Source organism: Panthera uncia (genome assembly GCF_023721935.1).
Source record: "Panthera uncia isolate 11264 chromosome B3 unlocalized genomic scaffold, Puncia_PCG_1.0 HiC_scaffold_1, whole genome shotgun sequence".
Classification (NCBI taxonomy): Eukaryota; Metazoa; Chordata; class Mammalia; order Carnivora; family Felidae; genus Panthera; species Panthera uncia.
Window position 1 is genome coordinate 86,584,196 of NW_026057582.1, and position 13,086 is coordinate 86,597,281.

Sequence of the window (13,086 nt, forward strand, 5' to 3'; positions counted from 1 at the left end):
TGGCTATAAGCTATAGAGTGTGTAGATGGATGAAACATTAAACTCCCAGGTACTTCCAGCTCACTCCAGTGCCTGAGGGTAATCTGTAGGGCTGGGATAATGTGCAGGTGCTAGCTGTCAGCAGCAAAATATGAAAAAGCTGGGTATGGACTCATTGAGTCTGGATGAGGCATCAGTCTGCTACTGCGTGTTTCCTGTTAGGTTTCTCTACAGGGCCTATAAGGCATGCAGTCCCAAACTTTCATTAAAAGTTCAAAGCTTTGGGGCACCCGGGTGGCTCAGTTGAGTGTCCAACTTTTGCTCAGGTCATGATCTCATGGTTCATGACATTGAGCCCCCTTTGGGCTCACTGCTGTCAGCCTGTCACAGCAGAGCCCACTTCAGATCCTCTGCCCCCATCGCTCTGCCCCTCCCCACCTTGTGCTTTCCCAAAAATAAATATTTTTTGCAAAGTTCAAAGTTTCGGGGTGCCTAGGTGGCTCAGTTGGTTGAGCGTCCAATTCTTGATTTCAGCTCAGGTCATGATCCCGGGGTCTTGGGATCAGCCTTTTTATCAGGCTCCAGGGTGAGCAAGGAGTCTGCTTAAGATTTTCTCTCTCCCTCCCTCCTTCCCTCTCTCCCTCTCCCTGGCTCATGCTCTCTCTCTCTCTCAAAAAAAAAAAAAAAAAAAAAAAAAAAAAAAAAAAAAAAAAAAAGTGTGAATGCCATTGAAATCAGACCTGAGTTTGAATCCTAATTCCACAAAAGAAATTGGAGAAATCATTATTACTAGCTTGACTCTTTTTTTAAGTGTTTTTTTGTTTGTTTGTTTGTTTGTTTGAGAGAGAGGGAGAGAGAAAGTGAGCACACATGTGAGCAGGGAGTGACAAAGAGAGAGGGAGAGAGAGATTCCCAAGCAGGCTCTGGCTGTCTGCCTGGAGTCAGTCAAATGTGGAATTTGATCTCAGGAACCATAAGATCATGACCTGAGCTGAAATCAAGGCTTGGAATCTTAACCGAGTGAGTCACCCAGGTGCCCCCCCCCCCCCGCCCCCCAGCTTGACTCTTTGTCACCAAATCCATAAAAATGAGATAATTATTCTTATATCATAAAGTTTATTCACTTATTTAATCGATCATTCATTCAATAAATATGGAGTATTTACCCCATACCAGACACTGTTCAAGGGTTGTTCTCAGGAAATGGTGGTAAGAACTCTGTAAAATGTAAAGCTTCAGGCGATTGCTTTTACTTGCAGTGGTTGTTTTCATAGCTTACAAGAGCAAGTAAAATTACCTAAAACCATAGCAAAGAGATAAAAGGGAAAACTTTTTGGCTCTGAGCTGGTGAAAAAAAGAAAGTATGCCTCTACTCCTTTCCACAAAGGGTTTTAGGTAAACGTCTTCACTCATTCTGGACAGTGCCCCACAAAGGGAAACTTGCTCTCTCCTGGCACTCTCAGGATTTCTGGGAATGATCTTGCTTGGAGAATTTACAAACTGAATTCTCAAGAGCTTCTAGCCCTGCCTCTGTCACAGTTCACCCTCTTTCAAATCTCTTAATTTTTCCTGGCCTCAATTTTCTTACCTGTAAAATGAAGGGTTCTGCCACTAACGTGTTAGCACAGTAAGCAGGTCACTTGAATATACTGGAACCTTATTTGCTATATTTCTATGGTGGGGAGTCAGTACTCAAGCTAAGGCTTCGTAGACTGAGGTGAGTACAGGCCCAGGACTCCACTGCAGACGAGAAGTTTTAACTCCAATCAGATCCAACACCTCCTTTTTATAACTCTTTACTGTTACCCTTTAGTAATTTGATTATGAAGGTTAAGCAATTTAGTAATTGAATACTCTAACCTGGCTGTACTGGCTGCTGTAGGAGGTGCCGGATGCTTGTAACTTGGCCTAGGGTCTCTGTAAACTGTGACATAGAAGACTGAGAGTTACACTGTAACTGAATCTGATGGCTCAGATTCAGATATGGTGTAAGGGTGAAATTGTAGTGTAGGGCTAAGGAGTAGCTTGAAAAATAACAGCTTTGTTCTGACACTGAAGGTCAAGAGATAACAGCCTTGCTTTACTCTTGTAAATTACGATTCATACTCTTGTAAATCAGGCTTTACCAATGAAGGAAACAAAAGCTCAAAGAGCATCAAAGGCAAGGTCTAGGAGATCCACTGGTTGCAACTTAGGGGCAGAAAGTCTAAAATAATCACCTCATTTGCCAACTGTTTCTAACTCCTGGCAACTGTTTCTAACTCATCTGGGAACTGTTTCTCTGTTCTGTTCCCAGGTAATGATAAAACGATGTGATCGCCTTTAAAAACTCTGTGCCCCGGCTGTTCAGGGCCGCACTCTTATGGAGAGTGTTGGTCCCGATCCGTCGGCCTTGCCTCTGATTGTAATAAACTTTGTTGTGACTGTCACTGGTGCCCATAGCATTCTGTTTCAGGAGTCGTGTGGATGCAACAATGGTATTGCTGGCTGTGGTGTGATCCTCTAAAATGGTTAGAATATCTAGGTAAAATTCCAAGTATAAGAACAAAACAAAAAAAACCTGAAACACATCTTCCTGCTAGTTGTCTGGTAGTTTGCATTCCTGGAAAATTCAGTGTATATAGTCTTGGCCTAATCCCCTGAACTCAGAAAATCTCTCGTAGAAACTTCTGTTCAGTTGTCAATTTTACCTTATAGGAACTAAACTCCTAGAAGCTTCTGTCTAGCTGTCAATCTTACCTTTTAGAAACAAACTAACAAACTACTAGTACTGAAAAAGAAACATTTGAGGAAGATGCCTACCCAGATGATTCAGAAAGGGCCTAGCTGTTACCTCAGCCTCACTACAATGTTAAAATCCCCTTCTGGGTATTTATCCCACACTTAAATTAAAGGAGCCTGCTTTTCCTGGTTCAGGGAGACACAGCTTTGGAAATGATTCCCCATGATCTCCTTGTTTGTACAAATAAAGTTTACCTTGTGAGGCAACTCCATTTGGTGTAGTTGCTGTCTGTAACTCAGCAAGAACTGGGCCCACTTTGGTTCAGTAACTGTTCTGGCATAGTAAATAGTCAATATATACCAAGAAATAATTGAAAAATAAAACACATTTTTACATGTGCTTGTAAAGCCCAGATTATAAAACAGATTTTTCATATATTGAGAGATAGATAGAGACAATGTGTGCGTGTGGGAGGGGGGTGGTGGTGCCAGGGGCCCCTTGCCCTCTGCCCCTATATGCCTGTAGCGACCACTAAAAACAGCCTTGTAAATTTCCAAAACTTTTAGAGAGGCATACTGCCTCTACTGAGAACCACTTTTCTAGAGGGTGGGAAGTTGCTGATATAACAATAAGAGGAGATAAAAGGGAAACAACAATCCGGTGCCTCCTTTTTATCAGTAAACAGGAGCCTGGAGAAAGATGATAAGGTCAGGAAAGTCCCCTTTTCTAACCTGGAACACCAGCTTTCCACCTAGAGACTGGTGACAAGCTACCATGGGCTCGGGTTTTGATTGGGCAGTTGAGAAACTAAAACAGCAGCTTAAAAGGAGGGAAAACCCCAGTGCTTTCCGCCGTCCTGTGGATAACTCGCGCAGAGAGACCCCTTGCTTGTGACCTGGGGTGTGTTTGCCGAATGCCACCACCCGCCGGTGCAAGTTCACGGTGAGCATCCCGTCCCGTGATGTCCCCTCCTCTGCTTCTCCTTATCCACTGGCTCTCCCTGGCCCTGCGGCCTCTGGGTGCTTCTTCCCAGCCCAGTGTAGCCAGGCATCCGGGTTCGGCTCGCCCAGACTCAGTCCAGACGCCACAGGGAAGCAGCCAAGAGGCTGGAAAGTGGCTCGCGGCTGGAACTCACGCTTCCTGTTCTATTCTCCCAGGAGAGCTGACTCAGCAGGACTGGGCTGGACAGGACAAAATAGCTAAGTCATTGATGGAATACGTGGGTGGGGTCAGTGGTGGTGGGCAGGCCCGTTGTGAAAGGCAAACACTTGAGGGTGGTGATCTGGCGGAAAGCAGGTGTCTGTGGGGTCTAAGAGAACAACTGCCTGGGTAAGCAGGTCGGCGCTTCCGGTGGAGACCTGAGCACTGTGCCTTCCTCAAGGTGCCCTCTTTCCGTTTTCCTTTCGGGTTCCACACTTTCCCACCAGGTTCTAGGGCTTGTGTCTAAATCCGGGTTGTATCACATTGTTTTGTGTAACATTCCTATGGCAGCTTAGGTGTTTGTTTTGGTAAAAGCTTTATTGAGAAATTATTCACAAACCATACAATTCATCAATTTAAAGTATACAATTCGGTGGGTTTTAGTATATTCACAGAGTTGTGCAAACATCACCTCAATTTTAGAACATTATGCTCAAAAGACACCCTGCACCCATTAGCAGCCACTTCCTATTTCTCCTCAACACCCCAGGCCTAACGATCCACTCATCTTTGTCTTTTTAGATTTGCCTATTCTTGACATTTCATATAAATGGAATCATACAGTTTGTGGTCTTTTGTGATTGGCTTCTACTGCTTAATATGTTTTCAAAGATTATCCATATTATAGCAAGTATCTGTACCTTATTCTTTTTTATTGCTTAATAATAAATACTCCATTGTATGGATATACCACATTTTGTTTATCCATTCATCAGTTAATGGGCATTTGGCTTGTTTCCACTTTGGGGCTATTATGAATAATATTATCAACATTCATGTATAAATTTTTTATTTGGACATAAGTTTTCAATTCTCTTGAGTATATACCTAGCAGTGGAGTTGCTGAGCCATATGGCAACTCTATTTTTAATCTTTTGAGGAAGTGACAGACTGTTTTCTAAAGCTGCTGCACCATTTTACATTCCCACCAGCACTATATGAGAATCCCAATTTTTCTACATCCTCACCAACACTTTTTATTATTTATTTTTAAATCTTAGTCATCCTTGTGAGTGTGAAATGGTATCTCATTATGGCTTTAATTTGCATTTTCCTAATGATGGCTGAGGATGCATTACTTTTAAATTACAAAATAATTTTTAGAAAGGATTTACATGCTGAGGTTTTGAGAACTTTAACGGTCTACGTTGTGTGCCCAGTGTCACAGAGCCTAGACTCAAACCAAGTCTCCCTATGCAAATGCTTGAACTCTATCCCTTCTTCCCTAAAACAGAATCTGGGATGAAATGCTTCAAGAAAACTCCTCTCGCTGTCTCTGTTAGAAAGGGAACACTGGGCATGATGAACCTCTGCATGGACTAACTGGTTCATTTCTTATTTGCTGTTAGAAACCCAAATGTGCAGGGTACCTGGGTGGCTCAGTCAGTTAAGCATCCAACTCTTGGATTGGGCTCAGGTCATGATCTCAGAGTTCATGAGATGGAACCCCACATCAGGCTCTGTGCTGACGGGGCAGCGCCTGCTTGGGATTCCCTCTCTCCCTCTCTCTCTGCCCCTCCTCCATGCTCTTTCTCTCTCACTCTCAAAATAAATGAACATTAAAAACCGAAAGAAAGGGGGCGCCTGGGTGGCTCAGTCGGTTGAGCGTCTGACTTCAGCTCAGGTCATGATCTTACAGTTTGTGGATTTGAGCCCCATGTCAGTCTCTGTGCTGACAGCTCAGGGCCTGGAGCCTGCTTCGGATTCTGTGTCTCCCTCTTTTTCTGCCCCTCCCCTGCTCACATTCTGTCTCTCTCAAAAATAAGTGAACATTAAAAAAAAATAAATAAAAGAAAGAAAGAAAGAAAGACCTAAATGTGCAAAGAACTTATTGGTCTCCATTTTTACTTTGTAAAAAATAAGTGTTTCCTTGAGATTCTGACACTGCATCTTGGATGAAATAGTGACCCTTTCTTGGTATGCAGCACTTTTGTGCTTCTCTTCATGTAAGTGCCCCTTGGGCTTCTCCTGCTTCCCATTAGGACATGGAATAAGGAAAGATACAAAGTTGAAACCTTGTTTAAATGCATAACTACTAAAGTATTTTGAAAACACATTTTTTTCTTTAGATATCTATCCATTTTACACTACTATCAATCTTATTTAGATATTACCAAAACTTAATTTCTCTTTTTTTTTTTTTAGTTAAAAATTAAGATTGAGTTGTCTTAAAAGTGGCTCCCAGAAGCCTCACAAACCCACCCACCCACGTGGGAACACAGCACTTGTGGAGGTGGAGACAGGACTGGAACCAGAATCAGAGTTGAAATACACCAGAAAATCTGGGCTCTAAATTCTTATGTAAGTCGGAGAGTGACTGACCAACAGCTGGGGACTTTACCATTCACTGTAAACTTTGGCACAGATCACTTATTTCTCTGAAGAGTGGATCCAACAAGCACAATGAATACAAGAATGTGCAGCAGTAGCATGGTGAATTCCAGACAAACCCAAGAATTCTGTACAGCTGGGGAAGGAGGCCCTACTCCTGAGATGGTCTTAGAAACAGAACTGATAGATCTCAGGGAAAGTGATGAAATAGTTGACCTCACCTGTGAATCCCTAGAACCTGCAGTGATTGACCTAACTTGCCACGACTCTGTTGTGATTACTGAAGAAAGGAGGAGGCCAAGGGGAAACAAAAGGTCACTCCAAAGGCAAACTGGCAACTGTGTGGTGAGCAGTGATAAGGAGGAGCTGAGGAGAAACAGAGATGTGTATGTGACCAACAGGACCTCCCATAATGCCCTGGAAGAAGAAGCTTTAAGTTGCACACTACCTGGTTATATCCGGTGTCAAATTTGTATGGACGGGTACTCGGATATTGAACTGAGTAGGCGACATGTTTACTCTACAGAATGTGGCCACATCTTCTGTAGTTGCTGCCTCTCCACTTCCCTTAAATATAGTAAAAATTGCCCAGTTTGTTTGAAAAAAATCAGCTGTCATCAGTACCACCGTATTTACATATGAGGTATACCGTATCATTCAGGACAGACAAAACTTGGGTGGATTTTTCCATGTCCTCATGCAGAAACTGCAGGTTGTTGACATCCTATACACTGGACCTAAAAAGGCTGCTTTAAAAATTGTTTTCTGGGATGCCTGGGTGGCTCAGTTAAGCGTCTGGCTCTTGGTTTTGGTTCAGGTCATGATCTCACAGTTTGTGAGTTCAAGCCCTGCATTGGGCTCTGTGCTGACAGTGCACAGCCTGCTTGGAATTCTCTCTCTCTCTGCCTCTCTCAAAATAAATAAATAAAAATGTAAAAAATTATTTTCTGGAGTATATAAAAAACTTTTTAATTTCTCACACACTATGTATGAGACTACTTTTTGATTCCTTCCGTTTCATGCTTTAAGGCTGGACTTTGGTTGTCATAATATGCCAGAAGACTAGTGGTTGTCCTCAAAGCAATTTTTCTTTTTTTTCTCATAGTAATCACTTTTTAATTGACCACATATGGGCATTTTGGATCATGTAAACAAGGGCAACATCCTAGAGATGGTGGAGCAAGTAGATGGAAAGAGACTGGGAGACTGACAACTTTGCAGGTCAGAGCCACCATACAAATTTGGACTTGTACTTGAGAGACAAATAAACCTTATTCTTATTTAAGCAACCATATACTAGGTCTTATTTAGAGCAATGGAAACTTTAATTAATGGACCAGGTAGGGTGCTGTCTCTGGGTTTCTCTGGATTTCCTGATTCCATTGGAGTGGAAGGAAGTCAGTCCTTTCTGACCACTTCTCCACCCAGCAGGGCAGAGGTGGGCACATGGGCAGGCACCATGTCCTCTGAGACTCCTGCTGGCCTTTGAGGCCAGTTGGAGGAGTTGCCTAGGCACATGGGAATCTAGAGTTGTGGTTCTGTGCTTTCTGACCTGCCAGAACACAGAGGAGATGCCGTCACCCTGGCTTTACAGGTGTGGCTGTGTCCACCACACTGGTCAGCTAATCAACAAGTTGGCACGCTTCTCTGTTAACAAACACATCACTGCACCACCATCCCAGCTGCTCCAGGGCCACTGCCCACCCTCTACCTCCCAGCCAAACACAGACTAGTTCTTTTTTCTTTTGCAGAGGATCATATAGCACTCACAGTTCAGACTGCACTTTAGAACTGGAGAGAATGAGATTTCTACAGTGCTCCCTCCTTTTTCCTCAGAATGAAATGGGCAGTAAAGTTTGTTCCTTACTTACTATGGCTGTAGCAGTGCTGCTCTCCTCCACGGAGGCTCGGTCGTGCTGATGGAACAGTGCCCGTGCCTGTGTCATGTCTGTCTACACAGTGCATTCTCTGAAATGTTCCACACCCCAGGCTTCAGTTGCTTGACGTGGCACAGGATATGCAAGATAAATGTGGTATATTCCCTTCTGTGTGTTCCTTTGTATGTTCTAAAGTGAAAAGAGGAAGAAAAAGAACAGGAAAATGAAAAAAAATTGAAAAAAGTTCTACATATTATCTTCCTACATTTCAATAGATCATTTTATGTACCCCACTTTGGAAACTATTAATTGCTCTGTGACCTAGCACACAGTGTATCAGAAAACTGGCTAATGACTGAAACATCTGAGGTGCCTATTAAATGCAGATTCTGCTTTTATACATCTTGTCCATGTGATCAGGATAAAGAGCAGAGTCTCTCCAGCTTGTCAGCAGCCCTCAACCCTCCCTATCGTATCCTGCCTAGCCCACTACACATTTCCTTTACCTGCCAAGCTTATGTAGACATTTGAGTTTTTGGCTCTGTTTTCAGAGGAAAAAATAGAGGAGATTCTGAATTTTTCAAAAAAAAAAATCAAGATAAATTTTATAGATAACAAAATGCATTGATCTTAAGTGCATAATTAGATGAGTTTGGGCAAATATATACATTCATAATGACCAACATCCCAATTAAAATACAGAACAATTCTGTCATTCCAGAAAGTTCCCTTATATCTCCTTCTAGTCAATCCCCCCCCACCCCTCCCTCCAACCCCCACTCCCCCACCCCCCCACCAACAACCACTGTTCTGATTACTGTCACCAAATACATGCTTGGGAAAACCGACTTTTATTACTTCATTGTCTAGCTTACCTCATCATCAAGGAAAATATGATAGGGATTTGGAGTATAAGCAATAGGCAGGGATCAAATATTTGTTTTAGTGGGAGCATGACTAATATTACCTCTTTTAAGAATTGAAGCAAGAAATAAGTCAGTCAGAGAAAGACAAATACCATATGATTTTACTCATGTGGAATTTAAGGAACAAAACAGATGAACATATTTATTCAAAAATAGAGAGGCAAACCAGGAAACAGACTGTTAATGATAAAGAACAAACTGAGGGTTAGTGGATGGAGGTAGGCTGGGGATGAGCTAGATGGGTGCTGGGTTAAGGAGGGCACTTGTAGGGATGCACACTGGGTGTTGTATGTAAGTGATGAATCACTAAACTCTATGCCTGAAATTATATTACACTGTATGTTAACTAACTGGAATTTAAATAAGAACTTGAATAAAGTAAAATAAAATGTTAGTTCAAAACAAAACAAAAAAGAAGAAAAGCCTTTTGTGTGGACAGTTAAGGGTACAGTAACTATTAATAAGCATTAATTGAATGCAAAAAATAGAAGGAAGAAAGTGTCATTGATAATGACACCTGCCATTCATTAAGTAATAGCTGTGTTCCAGGCATAGTACTAGGCACTTCACACATCACAGGCAGTCAATGCATAAACCTAGGCAAGAGCAGGAACCCAATAGGATGTAAGAGCAGAAGCTGAATGGAGCTGCCACAGGGCATACTAACTTGAATAATTTGTCTGACTATTGTACATAGCTGTGGAAAGAAGTGAGAAATAAAAGAAGAATTAAGGCCACATTATGCATAGAGCATTGTTTGCTGTATTATGGAGTTTAGAGTTTATTTTACAGGTGCTAAGGAGCCCTTAAAAGGCCTGGAAAAAAGCCTCCAGAGAAAGATTCTTAAGGATTCAGCATGATCTTCAGTGAAGGCCGAAGATGCTGTTTGAAAGTTGAGGGGAGGGGCGCCTGGGTGGCTCAGTCGGTTAAGCCTCCGACTTCGGTTCAGGTCATGATCTCGCGGTCCGTGAGTTCGAGCCCCACGTCGGGCTCTGTGCTGACTGCTCAAAGCCTGGAGCCTGTTTCGGATTCTGTGTCTCCCTCTCTCTCTGACCCTCCCCCATTCATGCTTTGTCTCTGTCTCAAAAATAAATAAACGTTAAAAAAAATTAAAAAAAAAAAAAGAAAGTTGAGGGGAAAATATGGTAGTGGAATTAAGAAGGGAAGATCCTGCTGTTGACTTTCCTCTCAAAATAGAAGTGAATTTCATGAAGTGTATAAGAAAAGGATGAAGTAATCTCGGTCTGAGGAATTTGGTAGTCCACTGTACTCTCCTGCCCTCGGATGTCGAGCAGTTCTATTTTAGAACAGCCAGCAGAGCTATGCAAACCTTTTGAGCTGTGGCAACTCCTAGGAGATGGTGTTTGTTCAAAGGTAGCAATGATAGGACTCCAGGGGGGTAGGTGTGGAAGTTTGGATTTAGTTTTCAGGTACCTTTTTGGAAAAGTAGAAGCTCATTTGGCCAGAGTGGAAATGGAATTAGGAGAGATGGACATTCAAATTTACTCACTTGAAGCTTGATCTAGCTTTAGACCAAGTTAGCCCCACAGTGAGATAATCTGGCAATGTACATCTATCATTTCCCGATGTTCACTGAAGTTATAGCAGAGAATGAAAACCACATTTCTTGAGCTGTAATACAGCTGGATTTCATCAACCACAGATTGAAATTGAACTATTCGAGAAAGGGGTTAAGAGAGACAGAGGAGAGAAGTCAGACTCAAGTTTCAGCAAGGTCCGGTGTTTTCCAATTCTCTAGTCCACACTGAATTCATCCCTATTGTAAATATTAAATACACCTGCCAAGAGAAACAAGTTACTCTCCAAGAACCTAAAATTGTTACAAAGGATAAACTTTTAGGTTCTTTCCTTAGTTACATCAACTAGATCCCACTGATAAGCTATTAAAATCTGTGTACTGGGATGACTATCCCAGGGAGTATTAATAAAGTAAAATAGGTTTCAGTGACATCATTAGCTCAGTGTCTATCTCTAAAATAGTAGTCTCCCTGTAGCAAGAGCCAGGGAGCAACAGCAGCCAACACTTGAACAAATGCACACAAACTCCTAAGGTTTCTTACCTACTGGCCTCCTTGGGCTTTCCTGACAGCCTCATGGGTACTTAGAACTGACAAAAGTCTCAGGGAGGTACGGGCCTTTGTCTGCGGGCCCTGCTATCCTAGTGCCCTATCCAGTATTCCCTGGCTGTGTTGAGATCTGAGGCTAACAGAAAAAGTTGGGCCCTACTGGGTAATTCATGGTTAGGGACAGCAGGCTATTCTGCCAGCCTTATATATAAATAGTTTTAGGGGCACCTGGGTGGCTCAGTTGGTTGAGCGTCTGACTTCAGCTCAGGTCATGATTTCACAGTTCGTGAGTTCGAGCCCCACACTGGGCTCTGTGCTGACCGCACAGAGCCTGCTTCAGATCCTTTGTCTACCTCTCTCTCTGCCCTTACCCTGAGCGTGCTCTCTCTCTCTCTCTTGCTCTCTCTCTCAAAAATAAATAAACACTAAGAAAATATATTTAAAAATATTTAAAAAATAGTTTTGGACATTTTTAATACATAGTATTAGAAGTAAAACACACGGTTTTCTTCTATCTCCAATTCCATAGTTCAATTTCACGGTATTATGCAGGTAGGTTTCTGACTTTGAGAAAATCTTTTTCTGTTTCACTATCCAGTGACTATTCACTGACAGTTCTAGCATGATCACTCTCACTGTATGGGAGACATTAATGAGGGTAACATTTGATATGGGCCGTTCCCTTACCCCCTTAGCGGTCAGCAGGCAAAAAGATCCTACAGGGCATATTCCCTTTTCCTGTGGTGTGGCATGAAAAGGCATATGGTCTCAGATGTGGCTCCGCCAGGAGCACCCACACTCTAAAGGGAGGACAGAGGGGCTGCTAGTGTGGTGTGACAGGATAGAGGTGGTAGTTACTCATACCACTTGGCTCCCCTGTTGATGAAAGTGCCTTCAGAGATATTGAACTTCTCTCTGCCTTTCCTCTGAACAAGCCCAACCTACAGAGATGACAGCTGTTCTATTGTCCAACCAGAAGAGAGAAGGTTCACTGCATTGCTGGGCATGGGCCATTCATTAATTCATTCATTCATCTGCTCATTTACCTGGTATTTATTAAATTTTGATAGCGTGGTAGGCCTATGTGGTTAAAAAGATATTCATCTTTTTAAGAGTCCTTTCCTCCAAGTAGCTCACAGCTAGTGGAGAATAGATATGAAAAATATTTATAATACAATGAAAGAAATAATGCAGTGTAATAAAAGCTATGATAGAAATACCTGCCAGGTCCTAGCTGAAGCATAAAAACAGATATAACTCTGACTTATCAGTAACTTCCTTGGAGTCTAGAAGATAGAAAATTGAATTTTTGATTTGTATTCAGCTCTGTTGGAGTCCCTCAAGATTAATATCTACTTATATCTCTTGTTACATTTCAAGACAGAAAGTTAATTTGAGGGAGAGCATTTGTAAACAATTTACTATACCAGTGTCAGTACAATGACAATAATAATAGCTAGTGCCATTTATTGGGTGCTTCCCATGTGCCAGGTGCTGTTAAGCCCATTACATACGTCATCTCATTTAATCCTCACAACAATCCTATGAGGTAAGTATTATCGTCTCTTTTATATATGTTAAGATTTGAGGCTTGGAAAAAGACAAGTAACTTTGCTTTATAACTTTGTTTTTGTTTTACTCTTTCCCCTACATGGTAAAATCTGGTATGTGTAGTTTCTTTGAAGTGCCCCTTTGTGAGATTTGGGACCTCATGCAATATAGGTTTTGGCATCACAAACTTTAGAGGCAGAAGGGGAGTCTTAGGAAGTCACATTTTATAGGAGGAACTGATACCCAGAGGAGTTCAACATTTCAGCCGTTATTCAGTTCTCTGGGTTCTCTACTGGGAGAAAAGGCTTTTGTCTTCTAGGCCAGTAAGTATTACTGCCCCAAAGCTACAGGCTCAAGGATGTGCAAACTCTAGGATTTAGTACAATCATCTTTACTAAATGCTGTTAAACATT

General features: G+C 42.1%; 2 protein-coding genes across 2 annotated transcripts in view; both read left to right on the top strand.

The window, feature by feature from the left end:
• The first annotated feature begins 3,557 nt into the window (after window positions 1-3,557).
• The window catches only part of TRIM69 (tripartite motif containing 69), a 49,171-nt gene continuing 39,642 nt past the window's right edge, over window positions 3,558-13,086 (top strand). Inside the window, exon 1 of the mRNA XM_049613547.1 lies at window positions 3,558-3,643. The gene's annotated coding sequence lies outside the window, so the exon portion shown is untranslated. The remainder of the gene's footprint in view (window positions 3,644-13,086) is intronic.
• LOC125909959 (E3 ubiquitin-protein ligase RNF4-like) lies at window positions 3,560-8,827 on the top strand. The gene is made up of 2 exons (XM_049613552.1): window positions 3,560-3,643; window positions 6,047-8,827. Exon 2 carries the CDS (start codon window positions 6,305-6,307, stop codon window positions 6,872-6,874), a length of 570 nt encoding a protein of 189 aa, XP_049469509.1. The 5' UTR covers window positions 3,560-3,643; window positions 6,047-6,304; the 3' UTR covers window positions 6,875-8,827.

Bases quoted from the DNA above. Each gene is read 5' to 3' on its own strand.
- LOC125909959 (XM_049613552.1), top strand. From the start codon at position 6,305: ATGAATACAAGAATGTGCAGCAGTAGCATGGTGAATTCCAGACAAACC.